The sequence below is a fragment of the Equus caballus genome, chromosome 4 (genome assembly GCF_041296265.1).
Source record: "Equus caballus isolate H_3958 breed thoroughbred chromosome 4, TB-T2T, whole genome shotgun sequence".
Taxonomy (NCBI): Eukaryota; Metazoa; Chordata; class Mammalia; order Perissodactyla; family Equidae; genus Equus; species Equus caballus.
Window position 1 is genome coordinate 58182649 of NC_091687.1, and position 15282 is coordinate 58197930.

General features: G+C 35.8%; 1 protein-coding gene and 1 long non-coding RNA gene across 12 annotated transcripts in view; one reads left to right on the top strand and one right to left on the bottom strand.

The window, feature by feature from the left end:
- Window positions 1-15282, bottom strand: part of RAPGEF5 (Rap guanine nucleotide exchange factor 5) — a 349321-nt gene that overhangs the window by 40231 nt on the left and 293808 nt on the right. For all 11 annotated transcript variants that reach the window (XM_070264270.1, XM_070264267.1, XM_070264266.1 and 8 more), the window contains 3 exon segments: window positions 5828-5906; window positions 1720-1864; window positions 411-508 (listed from right to left, as the gene is read on the bottom strand). In XM_070264270.1, coding sequence (XP_070120371.1) covers window positions 411-508; window positions 1720-1864; window positions 5828-5906 — 322 coding nt within the window.
- On the top strand, window positions 6580-7470 carry LOC138923766 (uncharacterized). The gene is made up of 2 exons (XR_011437858.1): window positions 6580-6686; window positions 7374-7470. It is a non-coding gene; the product is annotated as an uncharacterized lncRNA (long non-coding RNA).

Sequence of the window (15282 nt, forward strand, 5' to 3'; positions counted from 1 at the left end):
AATCCATAAAATTGAGCTTTTAAAATGCTCCATGACTTGCTGCAACCTATTTATAAAACTTTTTTTCCTACTCCATTAAAGCCTCCAAAATGACAAGTTCAATATTTACACTTTTGAAATTAAATAATAATTTATTAAATTATTGTTTTTGTGTACCCAGGTTATGGCTCAGCTTGTTTCTACTGTATCAAGCAGGGTTAAAAAAAATAAAAAGTCAAAATGAGTTTGATTTAGTGTTCATTCATTTTGAGATATAAAAACAAAATACACAATTTGCTACTAGAAAAGATAAGGAATCAAGATGAATCCCAGATTCAAAATGTTCAAAATGAACTGTATAAGACACCTCAAATTCTGTCACATTTGCTGCTTTCTTTCCTTAATTGCAATAAGGAAAATTAAATACTTACTGGCGACGGTGCATTCCAAGTATCTTTTGAAATTCTTTCAATTCTTTTTCAAGTATTGGGTATTCATATACATCATCCAGTACATTCCTGTATATGGTCTGGCGGAAAAAGAAAACTGGCAACTGAATTGGTTTAATGCCCATTTTGTAAGGATTAAGACATTCATACACTGGTCATTCTGCCCAGGGAAATAACGAGGAACCCAGGACAAGGGAGGGAGTTAAACCAGGTACCATGAGACCCTGAGTGGGATTCCACCTCTCCTAGCCCCTCACTCAACTGGCATGGCTCTCTAGCAGCTCTTAGGGGCTGTAGGAAGGGAGTGCTGGAAACTTGGAGATCTCTGGCTCACTACTCAAGATTTCTGTGCCTACTCTATATTTTAAAAAATAATATCCATGGAATCACTTGGGAGGGAAAAATCAATTGAATTACCCAATTGTTTTGAAAATAGTAAGTTTAGTCAAAGAGTTAGTCAAAGAGTTGAGTCAAATAACATTAGTTTAGTCAACCAGTTCTTAAGCAGGTGTCTAAATGATATCTGAATTCTGAATTCAAAGCGGTTTCCTTCATGAAAAGCAGAATCAGTTTAGACACTTGACTATTCTGGAATAGAACTCTTCCTTGCACAGATTCCATTCTACCCCTTCTCTATGTTAACCTACACACCTAGTATGGTTTTGGTGGCCAAAGGACTCCAACTGTCTACAAATTATCTCCAGAGAATCATCTGTGTTGAAAAGCCTATTAATGATTAGAAATATAGCAGTTTATCTAACTCCAAATGTAAATCTAGGTTAGTATCTACTTCATAAGTTATTATTGCTTAAAATTCTCAAAATACATCATACTCTGAAAAAGGTTTATAATGTATATATTATCAATGTACTTTTTAAATGATAAAATTTTATCTAAATATTGTATATATGAGACTGGTTAGTCCAAACTTTTAATAAATCTCAACATATTAAATAGTATCAAGTTTTAAAGTATGTTTTATTTTACCTTCCTTAATTACTTTTTTGCAATAAAAAATTCCCATGAATTATGTACAATAACCTTAAATTAGTGAATGTAAAATTTGCTGTCTACATTTTTTCATAATGAATGATTTAAAATTAAAAGAAAATTTCTATCTATGTACAGAGTACTGGGCCTCAGAAGTCAAAATAAATGTATACTTTCTTTGAATCACAACTTGAATATCACAAAAAAGTTGAATGCTACCCAAAATGAGATTTTTTTAATGTATAATTGAGAATAAAATCTGTTATTTGGCATCAAAGAATATTTGGAAGTATTACATTACCTTTAAAAACATTTTTGAATGTTCATCTTCATGTAACCAGTCTTTGTACAGAGCAATCCACTGGGAAACAAGATGCAAGACCTTACGTTTTCGACAAGGAACATCTGAGTTTTCTTCTTTGCCCTGATACTTCTTAGCAGAATAGGTGCAAATGGTTAAGAAAGAATATTACGTTGTTGAAAATGAAAATATATAAGAGATCCATTTATTCTTGCTAAAGCATATTTGCCAAAGAATCTACTAGTATCTAAGCATGCAGGAAGAAAAGAACATGTATAGGGAGAGCAAAAGGTGTGCACTGAGAAAAGCAAAAGTAAATGGAGAAAGATGATTTACGTACACTCAGTGGCAGGCCATGAAGATAAGGGTTAGACAATCCCATTGACAGAGCTGACATACTTCCACAGGCAGCACAGGTTAACGCCACCTCAAAGAGACACTGGGTGGCCCATTAATTCCAAGGGTGGCTCCAAGAGAAGATCTGGCCTCACTAGTACATAGGTGAACATTATTTCCATAATGGTTAGATCAGAACGAGGCCAAATACCCTTTGATCCTCAGAAATTCACATTCTTCTCAAGTAGCCCCCAATAAGCCCAGATTTCTAGAGCATAATTTGTGATATGATTCAAATGCCCATGCCTGGGAATTCACTTGAAAAAAAGTTTTGGATGAATGTGCAAACATAAGAAAAAAAGACTGCTAATTTTCATTTTTTACTGGAATAAAAAAAAAAAGAATACCCTAAATGCCTCAACCACTGAGGACAGTTAACTAAATTATTACATGTCCACTTAGGAAGCTATTCGGCAGCCATAAAAATGATGGTCCAGCAGTATATTTACTGATATAGAACATGCACAATATACTGTTGAGTAGAAAGCAAGTTAAAAAAAGAATATGTTAGGATGATCCATTTGTATTAACAATGCTTATTTATGTGAATAGTTTCATTACCTGGAAAAATATATATTGAAAGTTAACACGGGGTTCTCAAGGTAATGAGATTTCAGAGTACTTGAATTATTTTGTAACAATAAAATATAAATAATTATAAATTATAATAATTATACTCATAAGAATTTCCTAATTTGTATACAATGACCACATGTTAACTATGTTGTTAAAATTATACAAAAATTACAAACTCAAAGGCATTGTGCTTAAAGTCCTAGGAATGAGAGAGAAGCTTGGTGTTTTCCAAACTGACTTAGTGTTTTTGTCCCCAAAATGATCATTTCTGAGTATCTGGACACATTGAGAGCTAACTAGGAATAGGAAATGCTATGGTACCAAACACATGTAGGCTTTGGTATTGTTGGACAGGATTCTATATTCTTTAATGCTGGTATATAATTGCAAAATAGGAATAAATTCTATATCAGGCTTTGTAAATATATTAAAACATAATTCAATCACTGTCTCCTCAACTTTCGAAAACACATTAAGATGATCTGATTTCTTTTATTTCTACCTATGAAATAAACCCAAGCAATACACAAAGAATCTGTTAAAGTATCTATTTCTTCCAGTTTTTCACTTAGAAGGCAAACTATAAAAATTTATTCCACATTATTTCCACTTATACAAATGTTTTCTTCTTTTCCTGTGAATATAATGGCTTCAAATAATATAAAGAAAACAATCTGGAAAATTAAGAAATACTAACAACTTCTTTCTTTAGGTCAGTATGTGTAAGTGAAGAGAGCAGCTTTTTATTAAAGCTGCATATCCGTTCTGCAGTTACGGACCTGCAGGATAAAACAATTTCAGGGACTGAAACTTCAACTCTCTTCTCCACCCATAGTTACTACCATTTATTTGCTTAATCTTGTTCTCCATCCTATAAGCTGTATTTTTAAAAATATTAACTGATTAAACTTGCAGTTGTTTTATTCTGGTTTTCTGTATCAGGGTATATTCATTCTTTCACATTTTTCCCATGCTAGATTTTACTGATTTATAAATTTTGCTGAGAGAGGGGAACAGTGGGAAGGCATTGGGTGAGTTATAACCTCAGTGTAATGCACTGAACATTAGCCAACCTAGGGCTGTGAGCTTAAATAATACTATTTATAATGCTAAAAGCTGAAAGGTATTAAATCCTATTGCAATAAAAATATCCATCCAAGATATCCAGACATAGCACAAATGCAACTAATCTATAAATAATGTGCAAAAATGATGGGGGAAAAAGCAACAAAAAATAGCTTGGACCACTTCTTAGAAGTTGATAGTAGCGGGATAGAAAAGGTATCTTCACTAAGATGTATCTAAAAATACTTGGATTAAATATGGATACTGTAGTTTTGTTTGTGGTTTGTATTACTTCATAAAAGGCAGAGTCTGCAGATATACAGAAATAGCCATGTAGGAAGACTCCCGGCTTAAAATGTTCTGGATTTCATGGGTGTTGATGTTTAGTAAAATGGCTGCTAAGAATCAGAACTAAATTTTCATATAAAATGTCTTAATCAAAGACGCAAAACATGTTTATAGGGCCAGCCCTGGTGGCCTCATGGTTAAGTTTGGTGCACTCCGCCTCGGTGGCGTGGGTGTAGAACTACACCACTTTTCTGTCAGTGGCCATGCTGTGGTGGTGGCTCATATACAAAAAGAGGAAGATTGGTAACAGATGTTACTTCAGGGTGAATCTTCCTCAGCAAAAAAACCCCCCCAAAACATGTTTATATCTAAGTAAAGTTGTAGAGATTCTTTAGGGAAATTCTATGAGGTATTGAATTAGTCAACAATAATCACAAATAATATTAGGATCATATTTGAAAACAATAGTTTGAAGGCATCTAATTTGCTGTAAAATAAACTATGTTATTTAATGATGGTAATTCCTTTGGAAATATATTATTAAAATGTAGATAAAATTAACTCATAGATATTTTTCTAAAACATTTTTAAAGAAGGAGAAATTGAAAATCTTGTACTTATTACTAAATTTCTTAGTAACACCCCACTTGAAAGCTGTGGAAGAAATCTGTCTTATTGAAATTTTTTTAATTCAAAATAACTAATAATGTTTCAAGATCAGTTTTATGAACTGGTTCTAAAAAGTTTCAAAATATCTCTAGCTTGGCTTAGCCATGCAATATAGTAAAGGACTAAAACGTAATCACCATTTCTAGCTTACATATTTATCAAGAGAGATTTTAGTTCAATTATGTCCTTGATGGAGTTGTAGAGTACTCGTTTATAGGAAAGGCCTGTCAAGTGGGGAGAAATGTAACAATTATCCAACAGGAAAAGAATATTACCAAGACCATTATCATCAGAGTTCAATAAAACTTCAGTATATACAAAAAAAAGTCCGTCTTCCTAAAAATTTTCATATGGGCTCTAGTGGAACCTTTAGTTGGGTTTAATAAAAACCTAACAGTTAACCGGCTACTTAAATGCTTCTGAAGCTGCTTCCTTAAACACTGTGAGGTAAGAAGCCCATTTGCAGACTCTGAGTTTACTTACTTGGCTTGGCTTTTTGGCCTTTCAATGTGTCTATGTTGCATCTCTTCTAGTTAGTGGATAAAATCCTAACACTTCCTTAACTGGTCATTAACCTTTTAATCACATCCATCATTCTAAGAGAGCTGGGACAAAGCTCTGAAAAGATGACATTTGATTACATGGGGTAGTTAGACCTCCCATATGTGGGGAATGGCTTGTCCCCTGGGACATTTGCCCAGAAACATGACAGCACATATGTACATTTTCACACACAAGTGGTACAGCACTAACTGACTGCTTGTCTCATAAGTTCACTGATTGCCAATCCACTCTACCTCTCGATTCTGGGGTTTATTCAGTAGGCCGAATTTCCCTCCAGGTTTCTAAAGACTTGAGACATAGGTTTGAAGATATAATATAAATAGTACAATTTACCCGCAATGTAGAATGTGAAAACAGCAGCTCTGCATTTCTACTTCCCCCTGTCTATTCTGTCTCATTTCATCTTTTACCTTGGATATCATTACATTAATATTTAACATATCCACACTCTACTGTGGGTTGAGTAAATTAAGAAAGGCAGTTAATTCCTAATGTGAGACATCTGTCAGAGAAAAAGCCGACACAGCATCCTGAAGTTAATGAAGGATATTGCCTTAACAGCGCCTGGCACAAGTCATCAGTCGTCATGAAGACAGTGTACGTGAGAAGGAAGTCATCAAGGAGGGTCTCTGCAAAGGAAGAGAAACAAACAAAAGGTAAGCAAAGCGGTAATAAGAAAGGCAACTGCTCATCCAGGCCCAGAACAGTGTGCACAACAGAAAGATGATAAATGGGAGTGGTAGTGGGAGGGGTTTGAATAGGAGAATTTTAACCACAAAATACATTATTTATTTTTTATTTTTTGTAAAGATTTTATTTTTTTCCTTTTTCTCCCAAAGCCCCCCAGCACATAGTTGTATATTCTTCATTGTGGGTCCTTCTAGTTGTGGCATGTGGGATGCTGCCTCAGCGTGGTTTGATGAGCAGTGCCATGTCTGCGCCCAGGATTCGAACCAACGCAACACTGGGCCGCCTGCAGCGGAGTGTGTGAACTTAACCACTCGGCCAAGGGGCCAGTCCCTACATTATTTATTAAAGTTAAGATTTTTTAAAACTCCTTACACAGAATGCTTCAAGCAAGGAGATTTTTTTGTTGTAAGGTTCTCTAAATATACAACTTTTGTCATCTTTTTTTTTTTCTTCTAAAACATTATTTCTATTTGTGGGTAAAGACATTATACCGCATAAATAATGTGCTTTTAAAAATAAATTTTAGAAGATTTTTCAGGTACATACTCCAGTCCTACAGGGAATGAAGCCTGCATGTTCTAATAAATTAAGGCTTTCTAAAGCTATTTACCTAAGTCTAGGGCAAGAAGAATGGATAATCAAACCCAGAGGACACAGAACAGGTTCCAAGGCCATTCAACTTTATCTCTCAAACGCAACTGTAAGAAGTTGGGAAAGTGGTGAGTGCTTTTCTTAATGCTGTGAAGAGAAACAGAGCTGAGTCCAGTTAAAAATGGAGAGCAGGTACAATGAATCACAACATGTTCCTTCCTAATTCCTTTTCCACCTCTTCAACAAAAACAGGTTCCATTTTTACTGCCTCTTTATCTTGAGCATTGTTGGAAAAGTCTAGCTTACATGTAATATGGACCTGCTAAACAGGCAAACTCTGACCACCAATATAATTCCAAACTGATAGAAAAGATTATAAGCAGAATGCAAAATGGAGCTTTTGCCATAATAGTCTTCATCTAATCTCCTTAACTTAAAATTCATTTTACTATATGATTTAATTTTTGTATCTTTTACATTCTGGACATCAAGCTTTTAGTTATTTGAAACAGTAATAAATTGTAAGAATAATGAGCTTGTATACTCAATAGGATTTATGCTAAGATCTACATCCTAAAAATGTGTAAGTAGACAGAATTACCCAGTGCAGAGCATGACAGCTCAATGTTGAAGACTGGAAAAGCTCCAGAATTTTTAGAAATAACCAGTAACATTTACTTTAAAAGCTGATCAATGAGAAACAACAAGGCTATGTTTATGAATACAAAACTCTGATATAAAAGTTGTGAATGACATCTACAGTCCTATTATCAGCTGCAATGGTTACTTTATTTCTATATTTTGTTTGGTTGCAGAACATCAAGATAATCCTGATCCACACAGGGAAGTGGTTGTAAATCGTATTGTTTAAAAATAATAAAAAAAAAAAAAGCTTGCTTTCTAATTGCAAGATATTCTTTTTTTCTTTGAGAGATTGGCACCTGAGCTAACATCTGTTGCCAATCTTTTTTCTTCTTCTTTTCCCTGAAGCCCCCCAGTACATAGTTGCATACTCCAGCTGCAGGTCCCTCCAGACGTGCTATGCAGGACACCACCCCAGCATGGCCCGACAAGCAGCGCCATGTCCACGTCTAGGATCCGAACCCATGAAATCCTGGGCCACCAAAGTGGAGCCCATGAACCCAACTACTTGGCCAAGGGGCTGGCTCCAAGATATTCTTAATTAAAATAAATCAGAGGTGTTAATGAAGAGTATTAAGGGAATTTTTTAAAAAGATATTTATTTATGATAAGAGCATTCCTTATTAAAAAAATAAATTTGACAACTGGCACCTAAAATGTAAAATAAGCCTAACTTAGAATATTGTATCACACTGCAATATGCCAACAGTCACTGGTCTAACTTAGAATGACTCTATGGCAAAAGCAAGTTCTCAAACAGAAGTGTCTGGGACTTGCTGGGCGTAAACTAAGTCCAGTACAAGAAAACTGTGGGAATGCGGTGGGTTGGACAATTTAACGTGAGTGGACAAGCATAGCCTGCATTCACAGACGAGCTAGGCGCTCTCTACTAGAGTCCCTGTTTACAAAAGTTACAGGTAAACTCTGACCTCCAATATAATTTCCAAATTGATTGCAAAGATTATATGCAGTTTCAAACACTTGCACAAAAAGGCAGGTGAAGCTTTATTCTAAGATCTGCCCCGAAACCAGTTAACCTGGCAGCACAAGTTAATCACCAGTCAACCGCATGAAAAATTTGGAATACATATTTGAAACTTTGTGTGTCTTTTATTACAGATTTAAAAATAGTTTAAATTAGCATCAAACAATAGCATAATGCCTGAATGCTCAGGATATTTTACAATACAATTTGAAAACTGTCACTCTGGGACGCTACTGAACAGCAATGTTCACAAATTCTCATATTTCTCTATACTAAATGTGGTTGATGAAAATCCTCAACTTCTCTGGTCTGATCAGAAATGGAGTCTTTTTTGTATTCAATGTTAGATATAGGCAGCAAGGACCACAGAGTAGCCTAGAATCTGTTTTAGGGTTTTCAAGGGGCCCTTGTAGATCAGACAATATACAGAATGTCACCACTGGGGGACAGCCCTGAGAACCTCACACATTTAGCATTTAAAATGCTTGATGTGATACACAGGTTCAGACTCTTCGGGATGTTCTTACACTTAGTTAATTTAATGAGGTTGGAACTACGCTCTAATCAAGATTTACTCCATTAGTAACTTTGACATAACCAGTCATTCCGTCCCGGAACAGCCTTAGATAATGAACTGAGTGACTATGAGAGTGGCTGGATGATGGCAAAACCATTTGGCATTCAATTCAATTAATTAGCTCATATGACAATATTTTGTTAAGGGCTTTGACCCCGAAATGCTTATTTTCCTCCAAGCTACTACCACATTTAATATTCAACAGCATTTACCTAATTATCTCTCTAAGAAATATTAATTAAAATAAAAACAATGAAGCTACATAAAAACATCTTTAGTTAAAATCCTAATGAATAGAATAGCTAAAAATTCTAATGAATAGAAGAGAATCCCAATACTCCTAACTCAAATCTTTTTCTATTTAACACCATACTATTCTGAACATTTTCTCTAGATAAAGAGTTTTCCTTTTTTTTTTCAGCATTGGTATTTTTTTTTGCTGCACATGAAAGTAATTGAGTGATATAGTCAAAATGACACACTTCAAATAAAAGTGCATTTTATAATAGCTATGCTTCAAAAAAGTCTGTCCCATTGGTATTTAGAGATATTTTTAGAACCACAATGGCTATATAAATGATCCCCTGAAGACTATTAGCCAACAACAGCCATTTAGAAAGACTAGCAAATCCACTGGCATCCACATTAAAACACTATAATTATCTATTATGTTATACAGTGCTTAATTAATAGTAATTTAAGACTCTGGGCAGAAAAGTACCTTTGTGTATAAAAGCATTTTTCATTTAAACAAACTCATAGTTGCCATATACACTAACATTTGAATAAAAAGATTTATTCATTTTGATTTCTAACTGCAATACCTAGGTATTAATATACAAAAAACTTTTCTTTGAAATTCTATTCATTAAGTCAATCACTAAATCTAATCCCAAGATCTTGGCTCATCACTGGCAAAAATATTCAGCTATCCTTTTGGGAATACCACCCTCCCCCAAAATAAAAAAAATATTTTCATAGTGGCTTTTTTAGATGCAGGAAGTACTCTTGCAGTATAAAAGTAACACGTGATAACCAAAACTCGAAAGCAAATAGTATTACAGTTTTAAGTACTATGTAACTTGAAATAAAATATATCAATGTGCTGTTAAAATCTAAAGGCTTGATAGAAATGGCTCTAAAATTCATGTTTATAATTAGCATAATGATGTTAATATAGGACTTTTCCCTATCATCTGGAATTGTTTTAATTTTAAGGTATAAGAAAAGAATTGTCTACTTTTATTTGATTCTACTTGAATGTATTTTTCTTTTATGTATAAAATATTTTCTCAGTCTCATTTTAAGAGTATCAAGCACTAAAAAGTTCCATTTTATTTCTGCAAAACCCAAGTGTTTCCAGAGCTTCCTAGAGTTGTGCGGAAGGTAGCACAGTAATTGGTTTGCCACAGATCCTTTTTAGAGGGTTCTGGCATGTAAATGTAACCCAATCAGAGGAACTGATCTAAATGTTTTCAAAAGGTCTAAATTTAATGGGATTTTTTTGGGTAAAAAATAAAGAAACATAAAAACAAACCCTGAAGTCTAGAAACCATAAGGAGTACAGTTATGCTTAACAGGGGCTACGTTCTGAGAAACATGTAGTTAGTTTCGTCGTTGTGTGAACATCATAGAGTGGACTGACATAAATCTAGATGGTATAGCCTACTACACCCCTAGGCTTTGTGGTACTAATCTTATGGGATCACCGTTGTATATGTGGTCCACTGTTGACCAAAATGTCCTTATGCGGCTCATGACTGTATAGGGTTACTTAGGAACAATTAGCGACATCTGCTTCAGTTATTTTTCAGCACTCATAAGCAAAATGCACTGCAATAGTGAAACCATTCATCTGTTAAAGTGAATTACCAAGAAAGAGAATGAAAAGAATTTTGCCAGACAACTGCCTATATCAGCCATTTAATCGAAGTATGGTAACATGAATAGTCAACATTTCTGTACTAACTCATATTCCCCAAAGCACCGTTAGCAGATTTGTTTCACCTGTATTTCTACTTCAGATGTAATGGAATTTAAGGCACTCTAAAATATGTTCTACTTAACCTTTATTTCAAGGAGCCAAGAAAAGCTTTGTACCTGAAAGGGCCCATCTGTGGCCCTGGAACGTTACAACTTACCATTCTTCTCTGAGAAGCAGTGCCAAAATGTACCAAGTAATTTGATTAAGCACAAATAAAAAAAAATTTAACAATCATGTTTGAGTCATAGGTTAAAGGGCTACACCATTAAAAGCTATGCTTCTTTCTGAGTGTATTTTACCTTTCTGAAAGCAATATTAATGACCTCAAGTGCAGCTGTTTATCACAGCTTTTAAATTCACTCAATTTCTGCATATTTTTACAATTCATGAGAGTAATCCTTAGCCCTTCTACAACCACCAAATCTTGAGAACTAATTCAATTTTTCCATACTGGTTGCATAAGACATGCTTATTCATTTAATGCTGTTTCTACATCAAATCTTAAAAGACACTGCTTTAAGGAGAGGCAATTACTACAGACAGGGTTTAGGTGGCACTCTTCAAATAACGAAATCCAGTTTTACTTTAATTTGTAGGATTTGGGAATCCTAATCATTCTTTCTCTAGGAAAGACGTACTTGAATACAAGAGGTATACGTTCTTAGCTATATTACATCTCACGTGCTGCTTTTTAAAAATGTCACTATAAGGAGCTTAGAGTAATAAACATAATGCTTGCCCACCTTCTCCACACAAAAGGTCATGTTTGCAGGTCGCCCTGGGGTTAAGAGAGGCGGACAGGCCTTAGGAGCTCCTGCTGTCCCAGTGCCAATCAGCTGCTCTCAGCATCCAGGCACAATTATAACCTATAATTGTGGCTCAAACCTGTGTCTGCCAAGCTTGCTGGGAAGCTCAGAAAACAGTGTAAAGAACGCAAAAGGAATCAGAGAGCTAGCTTCCTACGTGGTAGCCTTAGGTATAATATTCAGCATCTCTGGGGCTTAGCTAAGTCACTTGTAAAGTGGATATCATATCCACACCTAGCAGAATTGTAGTCAGGGTTAAACAGAATAGTGTATCTACAGCAAATGGCAGAGAAACTGGCACATGCCAGGCACTCAATAAATACCACCTATTCTTTATTTTCATAAACTAATATTTAGATCCTGTCCCAATTCTCCAAGTGCCACCAACCAACCAACAAAAATTGAGTATTAAGAACTGACTAAATATAAGGCATTTGTTAAGAGGTTAGGGGTTGAGAGACAGGAAAGTGCAGAGTGAGTCATGGTTTCAAGCTCATAATGAGTGAGGAGCTGAAACATGTATCCCCATGAAACGAACTTAATGAGGTAACATTTCAGCTGAGCAGCACCAACCACAAATGTCGCAGGGGTTAAGGAGAGACTCCAATATGCCATGGAAGGATTACCAAACAGGTGGGATGACATGACCCCTAAAAACTTCCAAGCAGAATTGGTGGAGAAAGAGAGAAAGTAAATGTGAGCAAAGAAGTGAAGTGTGGGTGTATCTGTGGCTGAGTCACAAACCTGGGGCCTTTGGGCCTTGTTTAGCCCTCAAAGATGTTTTTTGTTAGATAACAATATTTAAAAATGAGATCTGGCAACATCAGGCCCACATCTTATATGGCAACCATAGTTCAGAGCTGAGTTATCCTTTTTATGCAGGGTGCACTCTCTGGTTTATATGGTTCTGCCCTAGTTGGCTTCCCTTGTACATATTGACTGTCTGTGGACAGGACAGTTTGTAAGTCTTGGTCTATGGCATAGCTATGAAAGAGTAACGAAAGATATTACATGGTATAACTCAAAAGTAAGGCTAGAAAGTAGATTGGAGCTGGTTCCTGGAGGGTCTTTGAGTGCTCGACTAAGGAGCTGGGGGCTTGTTCTATAGGAAAAGGGAAGTGAACGGAGATTATCAAGATGAGAAGTGACAAGAGATACAGATTAAGCTTGCTGCTTCAGTGAAGTCAGACTGGACAAAGGAAGAATAAGCAGAGGGAGGATGAGTTTGCTTTTCAACACATTAAAGCTTGGGTTCCCTAGCTTACTTTAAGCGAAGCTATTGGGCAAAAACATAAAAAACCAGAGCTTGCTAAAGAGGGCTGGATAATGACAGGAGCTACTGTACAGTAGCCCCCCTTATCCAGAGGGGTATGTTTCCAGACCTCCAGTGGATGCCTGAAACAGTAGACAGCACCAAACTCTCTCTATATTATGTTTTTTCCTATATATACATACTTATGACAAAGTTTAATTTAGGCACAGTAAAAGATTAACAATAATAATAAAATAGAACAATTATAACAATATACTATAATAAAAGTTACCATAGATCTTAGCATCTTCAGTGTGATTTTTTTTCTTTCCTTATTAAAGGGAGCCTTTTCACTTAAAGCAAGCACTTTATGGCTACTTTTTGGCATATCCAAATTGCCAGCATTACTACTCTTGTGCTTTGGGGGGTTACTTGAACACAAGCACTGTGATATCATGACAGTTGTTCTGATAACACAGATGGTTACTAAGGGACTAACGAGCAGGTAGTGTATATAGTGTGGGATATGATGGACAAAGGGATGATTCATGTCCTAGGTGGGATGTTGCAAGACGGCATGAGATTTCATCATGCTACTCAGAAGGGCGCACAATTTAAAACTTACGAATTATTTATTTCTGGAATGTCCCATTTAAGGTTTTGGGACAATGGTTGATTGCGGGTAACTGAAGCCGTGGAAAGCAAAACCACGGATAAGGGGGGACTACTGTATAAAGAGAGGCTGAGAACAACGTGAATTTTCGAATACAATCCTAGGAAGATGTAAGCAGTGATCTTAGGGTTGAGCTGGGGTGGATGTTCACATTTGGACAACGGTAAGAGAAAGACAAGTTACAGAAGAGGAAAACAGGAGAGAAACAGGAGAATTGGGAGACAGAAATGTAACAGAAGCAAAAAGAAACAAGGATTGGAAAAGAGAGCAGATCCTAAGTGTCAAAAGTGGCTGGAAGGAGGTTCATAGACTGAGCATTCAAAGGTTACTGCATTTGGTGTGTGGATGGTCCCTGGTCTGAAGGCTTTAGAGGGATACACCTTGGTAAATCGTAGGAGCATGCTCTAGTTAGGCTGAAAGGAACTGAGGATATTCTGATAATCAGCTCTCACACCATCTATCACACTGTTTTTCCCCAAAGACTCTTCTTGCAGTTGTACAGCTCATTGATTAGTAACAGCATTTGCTCTCACAAATGACCCAGGAGGAAAAATTTCTTCATGATCAGTGCAAGTACCATTTTATTTAACAGTATAGATTAGAACATGGGAATTGTCATGGGTATAAAGCCTTCAATACCAATCTGCCAGCATCTACCAACAAAAATTAATATCTGGCTTTAAGATTCACCCAGTCTAACATAATTGACCTCTCCAAGTTGCTCCATTTAGTATGATTAACATCACATAATGCATTCTTAAGATAGACACTATGGTCCTAAGTGCTTGCCGATTAAACATTCTAAAATTTCATGAAACAAAGAAAAATTAATTTAAACATTAAATCTTAAATCACAAGTCTCAGGCATAGTTTTTCAAGGAATAACTCTAACTCTTGAATCAACTTAGGACAAGTATGATATATATATATATTTTTTTTGCTGAGGAAGACTAACCCTGAGCTAACATCTGTTGCCAATCTTTTTTTTTTTTTTTTTTTTTTTTGCCTGAGGAAGATTCAACCCAAGCTAACATCCATGGCAGTCTTCCACTGTTTTGTATGTGGGTTGCCACCAAAGCATGGCCACCAATGAGTGGTGTAGGTCTGTGCCCGGGAACCAAACCCAGGCGGCTGAAGTGGAATGCACTGAACTTAACACTAGGCCATCAGGCCAGCCTCGGGACAAGTATGATATTTTTATCTCCTAAGCACCAAGAAGAATCTGTATTATCAACTTTCTTTCAAAACTTGAAAAATAGCACCAGTTTGAATGTTAATTTTTTTTCCTGGTTATTATGAATCATTAGCACTGAGCTTCAGACAAGTAAAATTTTGTTTGTTTCTGGTTAACAAACTCTAGAGACACTAGAGAGAAGCTTAGCAATGGATAGTCAACTATTTTAAAGCTAAGAATTGGCATGATAGCTAGATATATTAAAGATAAGATATTGTACAAACTTACTAATTTAAAGTAAATACAACTAAGGCTCTTTCTAAACAATCTGGGACAAGATCTTACACAAACTGAAAACTTCCAATACAATAAAATTTACTTTAATGTATTGCCTGTGTTTACAAATATTTCTAGGACAAATATTTCAACCAGTGACTGAAAGCAGGCATGCCTTTGTGTTCTGGTTTTTGGAACAGTCATTCGAGTTCTTTTCAATAACACACAGTTGCTGTCTTCCTCACACAGGTGAAAGAGAGACTTGTGGTTGAGGGTCACAAGGAAAGATTTGGTCACAACTGTTGACTGAACACCTATCATTAAGGGTTGAGCACTATGCTCTGAGCACTGTGCT